General features: G+C 36.6%; 1 protein-coding gene across 1 annotated transcript in view; it reads left to right on the top strand.

Annotated features, from left to right (window-relative positions):
- LOC110381138 (nephrin) overlaps positions 1–15,636 on the top strand; it is a 418,561-nt gene that overhangs the window by 229,676 nt on the left and 173,249 nt on the right. Inside the window, exon 2 of the mRNA XM_064042420.1 lies at positions 4,906–5,122. Coding sequence (XP_063898490.1) covers positions 5,017–5,122 — 106 coding nt within the window. The 5' untranslated portion in view covers positions 4,906–5,016. The remainder of the gene's footprint in view (positions 1–4,905; positions 5,123–15,636) is intronic.

The following is a 15,636-nucleotide window of genomic DNA, read 5'->3' on the forward strand; positions in this document are numbered from 1 at the left end:
CCCGCGATCCGTGAGATCTACTTAGCGCACCTGGCTAAAAAGTAGCATACGGCTTTCCTTGATAAATGGGCTATGGGCTAACCCTGAAAGAATTTTCCAAATCGTTCTGGTAATTCCTTAGATTAGTGCGTTCAACCACACTCTTCAGCTTTATAAATATGAATAGGTACCTATAGATAGTAAAAGGCCTTCTATATTCTGGGCCTTAACCAAGTGTTAATAAAGAGTGTTAGGTCCAGTCTATTTAATGTTATGGTTATTGGTGTTCAATGCTCATTGTTAGTGTTATGTTATCGGCTGTTTTAATTAAAGAAGGTTGTGTTAAAAGAGTATGTGTGGGATTCATTATAGGTATGTAAAGGTAAATGGGTTATTTTGTTATATCATTATTATGATCCTAATTATATATGAGAGTGAAGGAATAGTGAGTGCACCTGTGTCTGCTCAAATGCTTGTGCACTATAATATGTCCTGCGCAGTTGGCTAATCTCCTTACGTGAGAACAGCCGACGTAGCCGATAATCGGCTTGGAGGACATCATCATCATCATGATCATAATCCCAATTAAGGTCAACAAGGTACCATTTTAAGTGTATATATGTACTTGTGATGTTGTGAGTAAAGAGCCTATCTCTCAAGTATGTGCAAAGTCTTAGACACATTGGCTGAGGTTTATAAAGTCACTAACTCGCATTGAGCAAGCGTGGTGATTAACACTCAATCATAGGGCCTACTCCGTGTGAGAGGAAGCCGCAGCCCAACAGTAAGACGATAAGGGCTTTGTCAATTACCCTATATTACGACTTTTCAAATAATATTTACTTACTCCTCTGTCCAAGGCATGGCCAATTAAGTAGTAGGTAGTTTTTAAATGAATGAGCTTATTACAAACGTAAAGCCGATCAAAAGTCCTACTGCAAACTTTTAGTTCACCGGCCTAAAAACATAAGGTAATTCATCCCTTAACAATATTTTCACAAAGTCTTAGAAAACTTTTTAGGTAACGTTGAAAATATAATCAGAAAAATCCTGTATCTGGTTTTACAAGTTAATAAAAACTTAGTAAATTGCCATTTTTTTTGTGTACAATCGTAATTGTATTTTGTAAGTCGACTTCGGGTCGAATTTAAACTTTTTTGTTAGTAACTTTGACACGTTTTTGAACTTTTATTTTGTCTTTTTTTTAGCTAAGGATAAGCACATTTCGATAGAGAATAGTAACATTATTAGAAAGTCAGTAAGTAGTAGTTGCCTACAGAAATGATAGAAGGCAATCTGTTGTCTTGGTGAGGACAAGATTGTAGTCCAATAAATTTGACTTATTACATTGTTATCGGCAGAGTCGTAGTTACCCATTCCTTAGTCCACTAACATCCCATCACAATAGCTCAAGTAGATTTATACCACATCTAGCAATAGTTTACCTCAATATTGGAGAGTCTCTTTGGGTGTATGAAGTGTATCAGAATAATCGACAGTTATGTGCCATTTCAATAATGTTGTCTCAAAAGGACTTCAGAGTGTTGGCTTCGGCCCTACAATCATCTTTTGAAAATCCGGGACTCTCATGATCTGGTAAAGTCAGCTTCTATATAACATATCGCCATAAGATGATGGCATTTGAAATCAGGTAAAAGATGAAATTTAATGTAATTGTTATTATCTTTTCTCCACTATTTTTTACGTAACAATAAAGCAACTTACAAACAACAACGTAAAGTAAAAATCGATTGCAAATAAAACGGCTCGTGTAATCGAGTCGGACTCGAGTACAATCGCGTTGGGTGTTGTTACTCGCTACGGATGGCGATCGGGTTAAGAATGCGGCATTCGATACTAGTATCGATTGAAATTAATTGATGTTTCGACTCGGATTTTATTTGCTCTTGTTTTTTTGTAGGTTGTTACTTTAGTGGACTGTTGAAGTGTGTAGTTGAATAAGCAAAAATAGTTGATACTTTTAAATGATGACGATTTAATATTGAAGATCGGCAACAAAATTTAGAAAGTCTAAGATGCCTATGGTCATTATTTAGTTCGACTCGGACAAAAATACCTTTGATTTCAAATTCTGCAAATAAACATCATTTGATACCAAACAATGTAATATTTTTATGAGGGTGAATCCTTTTATGTCTATTATATTTTTGAGGTGTGAAATCATTAATGACCCTTCTCGCCGTGGGTGCATTTGAAAGAAATGTCAGACTTCTACTGAGTAAGAAAATAAATTCTCTATACAATCCCTTTTCATTCTTTCGAACAATCCCACACAGCGGCAAATGTGAAATAACTTATTTTAACTTTAAGTACCCATATATTTTCATACACAAAAGCTGACAACACACTTAAAAATAGCTGTCAAAGCTAAAATTAACTTTATTTTCAACTTCAAACAAGTCTTTCTCTATTTATAGTCCAAATAATACCACTTGGACGTGCCGATAATTTAGTACCTACATAATTACTACTGAAGCAATTTTGGATTGATTGGTTATACTCGGCGTAAGCATATTGTAGAGGTATTCAATACTTTTTGATTGGACATCTTTTTCAGTCGTTACGAGTAGTCAGAAGCCAGTTAGTCTGATAACCAGTCTTACCTAGGAGTATGGGGTGCCCGGGTAACTGGGTTGAAGAGGTCAGATAGGCAGTCGCTCCTTATAAAACACTGGTACTCAGCTGCGTCCGGTTAAACTGGAAGCCGACCCCAACATTGTTGGGAAAAGGCTAGGCGGATGATGGTAGTCATCCCGATAATTTAGTACATAATTACTACTGAAGCAATTTCAGCAATCGATAGTTCCAGCATTGTCGTTACTGACGCGAGATTGCTGAGTATAGTCGATGTAAGCCCATTGTATTTGGTACTTGTGAAATATTACAAAATATACCTAACCTTGATGCTTTTTCACTGTGTATATATATTATTGAAGTCAAATACCAGGTTAAATCTAAATATGTATATCGAAAAAAAAAAACCAAAAGTAAACGAAAAATAATAATAAAAACCCCAAAATTTTTATAAAATTCTGAGAAAACTACCTGAATAAAAAATGCAAATGTTATTTTAAAAGCACATCAAAGTGAAATTTATACGCCCAAAGCGTTTTATTAAATATCTACTCTGGTTTAATATTCGCAATATTATTTCTGATAACGCCCCAGATACTGACAGCGCAATTCGTTGAATTTATTAAAATAATAACTCTATATTTTAAGTAATAAAATAATAACCTTATTTTTAACCGGCTGTTCAAAAAAAGTTATCGATAGATCGGGGGGTCTTCATTTTTTTTTTGCTTATTACTACTGTTTTTATTTTGTTCGTAAAAAGATTTCACAAAACTCTATCACAGTAAAACCATATAAAAGCCTCCTCAAATAAAAAAAATGCAATAAAACACACATTTTTCCGCGTCACTCCGACTGACCAATCAGAGCTGTCATTTGGTACATAAATTTTAAATCAGCCAATAAGCGTTGAATGTTTCGTCGTTAATGAGAAATCAACTTGTCGAAGTGACGGCTTAATTTGCTCTGCTTATTAAAGCATCAGTCAATCGGTTGTTTTTATTGGGAATCGGTTAATTGTTCCATTTTACTAGGACAGGGTAGTAGTTAACGATTGTTGAGTATTGTAGTTGAGTCGAGTTTTGAGAGTTTGGACTTTGTCTTTATAAGTGGTCAGTTGTAAAATAATATTTCAGTCAGTTTATTGGTCACCAAGTTTCACATTTTAAGAGTGGTTTGATTATAAAATTGTATATTTATATCTGGATGATTTAAGTTACGAATTATTTTTTTTACCCCTTTTCGTTCTTAGTTAGGTTTTAGTTTGTTATGATAAATCCTGTAAATTTTATGTAGGTATGTATAAAAATTGTAATTAAATACATTCGTTACATTAAAAGTTATTTACACTAAAGACATAAAGACTACATACATATTTGACGAGTTTCAATAGTTACTTTCTTCTAGAGCGAGTAGCCCAGAAGAAACAATTGTGTGCGTCACATTCACACTTCGGTAGTCTTCGGAAGTCGTGGTGGCCTAGTGGGCAAAGAACCAACCTCTCCAGTATGAGGGCGCGGGTTCGATTCCAGGTCAGGCAAGTACCAATGCAACTTTTCTAAGTTTGTATGTACTTTCTAAGTATATCTTAGACACCAATGACTGTGTTTCGGATGGCACGTTAAACTGTAGGTCCCGGCTGTCATTGAACATCCTTGGCAGTCGTTACGGGTAGTCAGAAGCCAGTAAGTCTGACACCAGTCTAACCAAGGGGTATAGGGTTGCCCAGGTAACTGGGTTGAGGAGGTCAGATAGGCAGTCGCTTCTTGTAAAGCACTGGTACTCAGCTGAATCTGGTTAGACTGGAAGCCGACCCCAACATAGTTGGGAAAAGGCTCGGAGGATGACATTCACACTTCGGTAGAATCTCGCCTACAGGCTGTAGTGTCAGAGATTTCTCTAATCCGTCCCATTCTGACATGAACTTCTAACAACGGCTGGTATTAACGTAACAGTGGCGGACAAACGGCTTAACGTGCACCGGGATGTACTGTAAACTACCTGAAAAAGTTTGTAAAAAACTTATGAAGTGGTTTTGAAATACATCGAAGGAGTCGATATTTATAGTTACATTCTTTCTATGTTACACCATTTATCGAGGAAGGCTATAGGCTACTTTTTATCCGGGTTCGTGCAGAGGTACCCATGGGATGCGGGTGAAACCGCTGGCAAAAAGCTAGTGATAGAATGAATTAACCGGATAGAATAAATAAATCATCTTCTTTGAATAGCTATTGTATTAAAATTAAATAAATACTCGATCTCTTTTTAATTCTTACAATATTTTCACAGCCCAACAAAACTCAAATATCCCATTTTCTTTTGTTTCAGAAACTCCAATCGACCTCAGTGAAAACAAGTGCTAGTGATGTGCCACTCCAAAGTGTTTCATATCGATAGATACCGGTAGTCGATGTTAATATCGATAGATACCGGCAGTCGATGACGATGTCGCTGTCGAGGGGTCACGTGATCTCCGGCGTGCTGTTCAGCATACTCCTGCAGTACTGCGTGGAAAGCCAGCAGGAGAATCTCATTGAGGAAGCAGGTATGTGGATAATGTTAAGAATACTTAATAAATGTTGCGTATACAAATTCGGAGAAGGATTAACGATTTAAGTTAAAGAAATAAATCTACCTTGTATAGTTAAAAAAAATAGAAAATACGTTCTATAGTGGCACGTAAAAATAATTACAAGACTTTTCTAATTAGTTGCCTTAGATTCCATTACACAGTTTATGTACAAGTCGACTTAATAAAAACAATTACGTGCTAAACGATTTTTGCTAAGATTTTCAAACCTGAAACGCCGTTCTAACATAGTGTTTTTTTTTTGCCGGGTTGCTGAACATTTCAATGTTTTCGTCACATTGAATTCATGGTGCTTACATTTTTTTGGGAACGCTTTGAATTGGACTGTTCTCGACTTTTTTTCGTATTTCAAACGATATTTTCAGTAATTATTATTTTCAATGAATGTAAATATTATTTATTATTTCTCCGTCTTCTGATTATAAATTAAATATTATTCAAGTAAGTACAATGTACATATTCTGATCAACTGCGCAACGTTTTCTTTGAGAAAATCTTATTGCATTTTCACATAAGCTGGTTAAGCTTCATATGATTTCATATTACTATAATATTTCAATATATACGACTTACTTCACCTTTGCAGAGAGTTTAATAAGATTATATTGTTGGTTTATTTATTTTAACTTTATTTTATTAGGTTCTTTAAATCTTAATCTCAGAGTTTATCAAAAAGTATATTTTTTTTAAATAAAGGCCATAAATTAAATTATGGGTAAAATATTATAAATATGGGAGTAAATTCATACCAGCATGATTATACCACGAAGGAATAATGCAATATTTGTATTAGTGCACGATTAGTTCAGTAATTCTCGAGATAACTGCTCACAAAGTAAGAAAATACCCATTTGAGTACGAGTAGTTTTTACATGAAAGAATGACAAACAAACATCCATACGTCCTTAAAAACTACCGAATTTATAATATAAGTAGGTTACCTACAAAATAAATTTGGATATTCCCAGCACACGTGCAAGGGATTATGATTAATCGACTATCGATATATTTCTTGTAATCACTATTTGTATATAATGGAAAAACAGTATTTATTCCTCCATCACGAATACACGTGTTTCAGATTATAAATTGTTATATAATAATAATATTGTAAAGGTTGATTGAGTCTGTAAAAGTCTTACGTACGGGTCAATCGATCATAAGGTTAAGCAACGATTGGCATACTCTTTCGTGTTTTAAAAGGCGCGTAAAATCGGTGACTTTCATTTGTCCCTTTACAGATAGGAGGAAGCCAGAAAGACTGACAACCAGTCTTACCTAGGGGTGGGTTGCCCGGGTAGGTAACTGGGTTGAGGAGTCTGTAATGTGCAGGGGCTTTTAAACATAAACTAGCTTCTGCTAGTGGTTTCACTCGCGTCCCCTGGGAACTACTCCGCCCACCTGAATAAGAGTAGCCTATGGCCTGTCTTGATAAATGGGCTGTTTAACACTGAAACAAACCAACGATCAAGCTATTAAAGTATAAGTACCTATATAATAGTTAGATGCCTAGACTTACCTACATACTGGATAATATTATAAAAGATCTCACGTCCCACCTAGGCAACTATGTAATTACTCCATAACCTTAATTTATCAATATTTACAGCCCAAATATTAATATAATAAAGTTTTACGACATATAAAAACAGCGCGACACATGTTCTATTAAATTCACTAAAACCTTTCCCACAAATTAGCCATAGACCCTCATTATACCATAAAATAAATAATTAACAATAGCTGCCAAACAAAATGCTACCTTAATCACTTACACATAAAGTTGAGTTTGGAATAAAATATCGTGTTTATAGGCCTTCCTAATTACGTTACTGTCAAAACAAATTTTGACATAATCATGTTAATGTCCAATTATTTGATGATGTTTTTTGATGGTAGCAGAATGAAATTAAAGATGAAGAATATTTTTTTTCTGTCAGTAGAAAACTGTAGAACTTCATCAAAATTAATCGTTTGTCAGAACTTGCCCCAGAAAACCACCAAACTCTGTAAAGAATTTCATCTCAATCGTGTCAGCTATTTTATCGGTTCCAGACCATTTTTCAAAACTGCATAACTCAATTATCTTTTATCTTAGTAAAGTATTACAAGTACAAAAAACTAATATAAAAACCACATCAAAATTTTGATCATAACTTCGTAAAAAGTTTTCGAAATCGAATTAAAGTAACCATTAAAAGTATCGAAAAACTTTGCGAAAAAATTACTCACTATTTGCTCATGATTTGTGCTTATTCTAACTAGTTCAAGTATTCAGAGAATTATGCTAAAAGCATGGAGAAAAAAATGACTAGCAGAGATGTCATAACGCAAAATCTCCTAAGAAAGTAGCGCGACAACATGCGTGTGTTCGGGGGACGAGGAACGTTACTAGCTCCGCCCTCGCACCTTCTATGGATTTCATCAATTATATTTTCAAAATGAAATCACCAATCAATCAAGATTCAATTTTGATTTAACAAGGAAATCCGAACACCTCGTTAGTTCTGTAACTGATCACGCCTACCGTACGTTGCTTGACCTACAAGAAGTCGCCAGACCTTTCTTTCTTATGGCATCTCTGCTATCTTTCCTTCCTCCGTGACCAAAAGTTAAAGAACCAAAAAACCAATGGAGTCGAAAATGGTCCAAAAAGTTTAGTCGAAACGAGATTTACGTTAACCGTTTTTGCTTTCAACAAGACCTATAAATTTTTGAAGTGGCTATTCCAATGGATAGACTTTCAGTGTTTAAAGTCGATTTAATGCACTGAAGTCGGAATTCGAAAAGCTTTGGCTATCTTTTGTAGACACTGAAAAAGTACTGTTTGGTTAAGGTCTATAAGCTATTGGATTTCAAATAAAAGAAATAATTTTCTTGTTCCCGCAAAAATTACTGAATGGATTTTGACGCTTATAATCAGTATCACATAAAAACTGTTTTATCCGTGTGCGGGAAATAGTTCTTTTAGAAACTGTATGTTCTTAAAATAAGGTAAATTTTATCCTTATATTTATACCTTTTCCTGGATTATAATATACGTGATATTCAAAAGGCGGATACTATCACGGAGCTCATGATACATAATATGGTTTCTTGACAACAGAGCAAAATAATATAAGTGCAAAAAGCTGGTACCAATATACTATTTCCCATACTCTCCCCAAAGTATAAAGGTCATTGCAAACATGAACGGCACAGCACGGAGCAGCTGTTCTGTAAGCTCGCTGTCGCCCCGCCGTTGGCTTTTTATATTGACGTTATACATATAATGTTTTACATGAGATACTATTTATGGTTTGATAGCTTCCCTGTCTCATAATACATATGTGATACACACCTATTGTTGAACTATTATCTACATCGTGGACAGTGAAGAATTTAAATTCAATTGATAAGTAAATCGCTTGGTTGTAGCTGCATCGTTTACGTATGCCATAACCTTTACCCATACATTTCGCCGAACCCCGCCCCGAAATTTTGAATTACGCCACTCGGAAAGAGCAAAGTCACACTCGGGAACTTTCGGGAATTCTCGGCAATTTCCGCCACCGCCGTTCCGAACTCCCGACGAGATTGGATGATTAAATTAGAGTGACCACACAGCGGACTAGAATATTCCGGATTGAGGAAAAAAGTCTTTTCCGCAAATATATTTGTTTTTGTCTTATTATTTTGTTTTTTTGTTTGTAATTTGAGTGCTTGTGAAACATGATACTGTGGAAAAGTATGGAATTCAATAGAACTGTCTTTGAATGCCTTTTTGATCTATTTTTTACGTTGTTTGGGAATTCGTTGGAATTTTGTATTTCGTTTAAGTAAAATTCTTGTTAAAGCCCGCTTTGAGTACAAGTTACATGACGTGTATTTTTAGAATATGTTTCTCTTTATGAGAATTAGTAGCACTGTTTCCTGAAATAATAACGACCAACCAGCCTTCAATTATCAACAAATTGCTTGCTACTTTTTAGAGAATTCAACATAAAAAGACCTTAATAACTTTATATGGGATACACACCGATTGTTTAACTATTACTACTTGAACTAACTAACTATTGTGTCTACAGCATTGATAGTGAAGTGGTTAACATTGTCAAGTAATTTGCTACCTTTTATAATTCGAATAAAGAGACCTAACCCTCTAATGTTAAAATTAACCTGTATACAAAATATATTCAACACGAAAAGGTACATAACAAAAATTAAGACATCGATTTCTTCTCGAAAACTTTTATCACCTCCATCATCCTCCGAGCCTTTTCCCAATCATGTTGGGGTCGGCTTCCAGTCTAACCGGATTCAGCTGAGTACCAGTGCTTTACAAGAAGCGACTGCCTATCTGACCTCCTCAACCCAGTAACCCGGGCAACCCGATACCCCTTGGTTAGACTGGTGTCAGACTTACTGGCTTCTGACTACCCGTAACGACTGCCAAGGATGTTCAATGACAGCCGGGACCTACAGTTTAACGTGCCATCCGAAACACAGTCAATGGTGTCTAAGAAATACTTAGAAAGTACATACAAACTTAGAAAAGTTGCATTGGTACTTGCCTGACCTGGGATCGAACCCACGCCCTCATACTTGAGAGGTTGCTCCTTTACCCACTAGGCCACCACGACAAAACTTTTATCACCTCCACTACCTAATCTTCAAAAAAAAAGTCTATCCTACAACTAATTACAGTCTCAATTTTCCAACAACACCCCTATTTACCCCGTCACGTCTCATAAACTGAAGAACTTCAGCATAAAAGATGTTCCAAACAATCTTGGAATATATTTCTGCTGACTCGCCAACGCAGCATTAATCAACACATTTTCTATAGAAACACTAATCTAAGGTTTCTCTTCTGAAGATAATGTTGATCTCTCATGATGTACGTCCTCTAATTACGGACAAATATTGTGTCTTGGTAAGGAACTGTTGATCCAATGGTATTAAGGGTTTTGGCAAAAATTCGGCGAAAAATTTTGGAGTAAACAGGAGTAAAGTTGGGTTTTGGCATGGAGAAAGAAAGGTAGCGGAGATGCCATAAGGAAGGAAGGTCAGGCGCCTTCTTGTAGGTCCAGAAACGTACTGTATGCGTGATCCGTTAATGGAACTGACGCGGTGGGTTCCTTCGTGTATCAAAACCAATCTGTCAATGATTGGTTTTGATATAGCTTATTTTATTTTTTAAATAATGAGAGGGAGGGCGTGTAAGATCAGAGCTAGTAGCGTTCCTTGTTCCCTGAACACCCACATGTTGTCGCGCTACTGTCTTAGAAGATTTTTCATTATGACATCTCCGCTAGTCATTTTGTTCTCCATATGTTTTTTCTTCCTTTTTTGTTAATCCTGGTTAGTTATTGAAATATGAAGTGCGCCATTTTTGTGAGGAAGTTTTAGATAGTTTTCTGTTTCTGCCCACTTATTCGCCCACATGTTATTGGAAAAATATCAACGGGATACCCTTTGGTTTTCCGAGAAGGTTTCCCCTTAGCGATCTTTAAAAGCCGATGTTTTTTTCTTTGTTAATCCAACTCGAATGTCATAAACTCAAATGTTATAGGCTATTTATAGTTTTGCTTTGAATGCTATTCATTTGAGACTACGAGGCCAATTCACGTATTCATAATTGAACTTGTATAACAAACCCACTTCGAAATACTCCTAATAATATCTCGATTAACATCTAAACATAACATTCGTTTGTGTACCCAAAATTATGGTCGTTCCCTTTAACCTATTAACAGTTAAGTCTCCTTTGTCAAAACCAATGAATTGGCTAAGCCTGCCCACACACTGGAGACTAAGCAGTTGGCCGACAGTTGCCCATATTTTGTCATTTTTTTAAGGGACCCCCCACACTAGCGTCTTTCGAGCGTCGTCGTCGTGCCAGCGTCCGCGCAACGTCCACCCGACGTCGACATCGCGGCGACGCGACGCCAGCGCTGGCCGGCTGCCGAACGCCGAGCGTGCGCGGCGCTGGCGTCGCGTAGCCGCGGCGCGATTCAACTTTTTTTTGCGAACAAGTACAATGCTCAACGCAATCTATTTGCCCCGCTCCCCACCAGTACCTCGCCCTCTTGTATCAATTGTAATAGTTCGTCAAATATTCGTTTTGGCATCCGTAAATAATCATAGAAGTATTTTTTATTATTTTTTATATGTTGACTATACAATACGTAATAATCGCTTTCCTGAAATCTAACACTACACAGAGGATGTTCCCAATGTTGACGACGACGTTTCCTTTTTCGTTTCCGTAATTTTAGGATCAGTAATATCAGCAGCAGTGCTTCTTCGTCGCAATCCATTTTCACACTGCTTGTACGCGACAGGAGCCGCGGCTACGCGACGCCAGCGCCGCGCACGCTCGGCGTTCGGCAGCCGGCCAGCGCTGGCGTCGCGTCGCCGCGACGTCGACGTCGGGTGGACGTTACGCCGACGCTGGCACGCCGACGACGCTCGAAAGACGCTAGTGTGGGGGGTCTCTAAAAGAAAATCTTGATTCCAATCAAAGTTCTCAGTCGGTCTGATACCGGCTAAATACCTGATCGTTGTAATGTGCGTACTACCATTCATCTTCATACTGATTTGTGAGCCCAAACAAACTATCGGCCGACTAAAAGTTTGCAGTGTGTTAACAAAAGTTGTTATTTTATGGAAACTACTGGACCGAATGTAATATTGTTTTGTAGTATTTACATTCCTGGCTCATTGTAAATAGTTTTCATTTCATATTGAGTTAGATAAATAAACCATGCTTAATAAATTAGGGATCGAAATACTGAATTGTAGTTATTTACTCAACTCATGTAGTATTATGATTTATGTGAGGTAAATAATATTAGATTGCGTAGTTTTGATTGTTTCGATAGCCAGTTTTGGCAGCTTTTTTGACTCATCCGTTTAAACCATTGAGGTATTACTGATCACCAAGCTTACTCAAGTGGATTCGCGATTTTAAAGTCTTTAAAGTCCGGGTTTCCTCAAGATGTTTTCCTTCAACTTTTACTCAGTTATTTATGTCCAATATAAACTTAAAAAGTACTTTTATAACTTCATTGCATATACATAGAAATATGTTGATATCAACAACCTTTTGACACTTGGGACTAAGATCTACCTACTCTAGAATCAATATGGAAAATGGCGTGATACTCACTAATACTGTCATGTCACATCTCATACAGTCTACTCCCTTGAGTGTGTGCGTGACGAGTGTATTGAAATACACTGAATATGCTGAATATATCATACTTTCTCTTGGCTCAGTCATAAGGATCGATCAGATGGTTAAGCAACGCTTGGCGTGGTGACCATCTTGTCATGACGAGTTCCTCCGTTTTTAGAAGGCACAGTGTGTTCAAGGCACATCAGCTTTCAGATTTCAGCTGGGTTGAGGAGGCCCGATAGATAGTCGCTTCATGTGAAACACTGGTACTCAGATGTATCCGATTGGACTGGAAGCCGACCCTAACGTATCTGGGAAAAGGCTAGGCAGATGATGATCATAGCATCTTTGTTTGCGTGTTTTGAACACTTTGATATTTTACATCACTGGGACTCCCTCATTTTTATTTTAGAATGTACTAGAATTTGATCTTGCTTAGACATATTCCAATTCTTCAAATTCTCAATTAATGAAAATTCTTTCAATTTCTCAGTCAGAGGCAATATGCGGCGAGGACTGGGACTTTGAACTCAATATATAGTGATTTAAATCATATATACTCACAGACACACAAACTAATAACATTAATAGAATAGGATTCTATTTAACAAACACGTTTAAACATACTCACCACACGTCAAACCAAATAACGTCTACATTAAATATTTGCTTTTCTAAATAAACTCTATATATACAGGGTGAGGGCGTTTGCAAACTCATTTCGTAATTTATTACAACAAATCCACGTTCTTAATGAAGATATATTTTATTCATAAATGTTCAATTTCAGTGTAATTGGACCTAAAATGTATATATAACTATAACTAGCCGTTTTCCGCGGTTTCTTTTTCTTTACAATTTGTTTCAAGAACTAATATCGAAAACTGATTTACTTTATTTTTAGTACAAGCTAATACTGTGTAGGTACAAAAAAATATATACAGCTATTCAGCAACTTTCGTACATCACTGAATCCCAAATAATTCATATTTACAATATCTCAGAATTTCTGTCTAGGTAAATTTACAACTTGACACTAGCAAATCAAATGAAAATATGCCTTATTGCGCTTAAGTTAAGAGCTATGGCGATCGTAAATTAGTTGGTAATTGGACTAATTCCCTGGATTGCCGCCAGGGGTCGCTGTGCCAATATGGCGGATTACTATTCATTGAGTTTGATTGTGACATCATGCAAATGGCTAAGTTTCTGGTATCTGCACTAAGTAATATAATGAAGACGAAACATTTTTTATTTCTTTGTAGGTACATTAAAGGCTCCGAAACTCCATCCTCCCATCCTCCGAAACTTTTCCCAACTATGTTGGGGTCGACTTCCAGTCTAACAGGATGTTGCTGAGTTCCAGTGCTTTACAAGGAGCGACTGCTTATCTGACGTTCTCAACCCAGTTACCCGGGCAACCCGATACGCCTTGGTTAGATTGGTGTCAGATCCACTGGCTTCTGACTACCCGAAACTATTACACCGATTTGAAAAATTCTGTCACCGTTGGAAAGCTACTCTTTTCACGAGTAACATAGGCTATATTTTATCCCGGTACACGCTGTAGTTCTCACAAGACGCGAGTCAAACGGCTAGTTATACTTAAAGTGCCGCTTTACAGTTCCTAAGTACAATTTAATCTTAATTCTAGACCTACAAATCCTGCAACAAACTACTGAAACAACTTAGAAATATAAATATAAGTTAACGGCTAACAATAACAAAGTACCAGGGGCTCATAAAAGCTGAGAGGGCAATATCGTTGTGAAAGGAAAATCGGTCATGTGGAGACTTGACCCCAAAACACTGAGGTTTAAACTGAGCTGTGTGCTGTTTGTTTTTATAGTTTATAAGCTTAGAATGTGTAGATTTTAAGTGGGTGTGTTTTGTGAAGGAAAAGTGTCTGATACAAGATTTACCTATTACTTTTTTTATATAATTTTCTGTACTCAAACTGGCTGCTTCCGAACTTTTAGGTGATTTCTTTGACTTACATGTAAATCGTCGCAGCATTTGCTTTTATGATCAGGTGACAGGTAGTAATAATCTAGTACCTACCTATTAAATGCAATGCAATCAAAAATTGTTCTTAAGTAAATAAGGTTTCAACGTTAAAGTAAAGACAAGCGTTTTCCCTACTTTCTAAAATTCGATATTCCAATATCGTTAAAATGTAATTCGCTCTAATCCAATATCTTTCTATTTTATTTTAGCAAGAGTTCTCCATAAAAGCACAGCGGAGTGCCCCAATTCCAATTTCACTCCAAACCTTCACGTTAATTAGTCCAAAGCAAAAATCCTAGCCAAATACACTCAAAATCTTCCTAGAAAATAAAACCGTACATTCTTTCATTCTTTTAAATTCCAATGAAAATACCGTTCGATTTAATTCAATTGCTAAGCAAAGATAAAAAGGAACTCCGGAGTCTTTGTATCAATAAATTAATAGCTTTGGCTCAATGCTCCCGAATAAAGCAATAGGATTGTTCTAAAAAAATCTCCAGTTCCAACGGTCGAAATTCGAACAAAATTCCGCCATTTTAAAACTGGACACACTACACAGACACGTCCATGGAGAATGAAATGACTAGCGGAGGTGCTATAACGTAAAATCTCCTAAGAGAATAGCGCGCCGAAATGCGGGTGTTCGGTGGACGAGGAATGTTACCGTCTCCGCCTTCTTGGGCGTGATAACCTGCTCATTTTTCGTCATCAAAAATAGTTGAAAGATGTCTCTTCAGTCCACTCGTAACTAATCGTTTTAGTCATACCCACTGTACGTCTTTGACCTAGAAGAAGGCGCCTGACCTACCTGCATTATGGCATCTCCGTTCATCTTCCTTACTCCGTGGAAACGTCGGATCAATTTCGGAGTCAATTTTTATAATTCCGTTCTTTCGGTATAAATTTCGCATTTCGAAATTTGGAAATTTAATTTGAATACAGCCTGTATGTTGGCGATATAAATAATAATTGTTGCTTTTTGTACTGAAATTGGCCGAGTATTATTTTAAGGAATTCAGGGAAGGGTTATTTTTGCGAGTTCGCATTTTAATTATTGTGTGGGTTGGACTATGTATTTATAGAAACTTTGAATCGACGACTAAGAGTAGGTAGTAAGGTACCAGCACACTGCAAACTTTTAGTCGGCCGACAATTGGATCGGGCGCTTGATAAGTATAGAGATGTATGGGAGTGCGCATATGCAATAATATTTTTTTTTCCGGTATCAGTTCAACTAGAAACTTGAAATATATTCACGATTTTCTCAATACAGTATTTTTCTAACTATAGCGCCACCTCT

This window comes from Helicoverpa armigera, chromosome 28 (assembly GCF_030705265.1).
Source record: "Helicoverpa armigera isolate CAAS_96S chromosome 28, ASM3070526v1, whole genome shotgun sequence".
NCBI lineage: Eukaryota > Metazoa > Arthropoda > Insecta > Lepidoptera > Noctuidae > Helicoverpa > Helicoverpa armigera.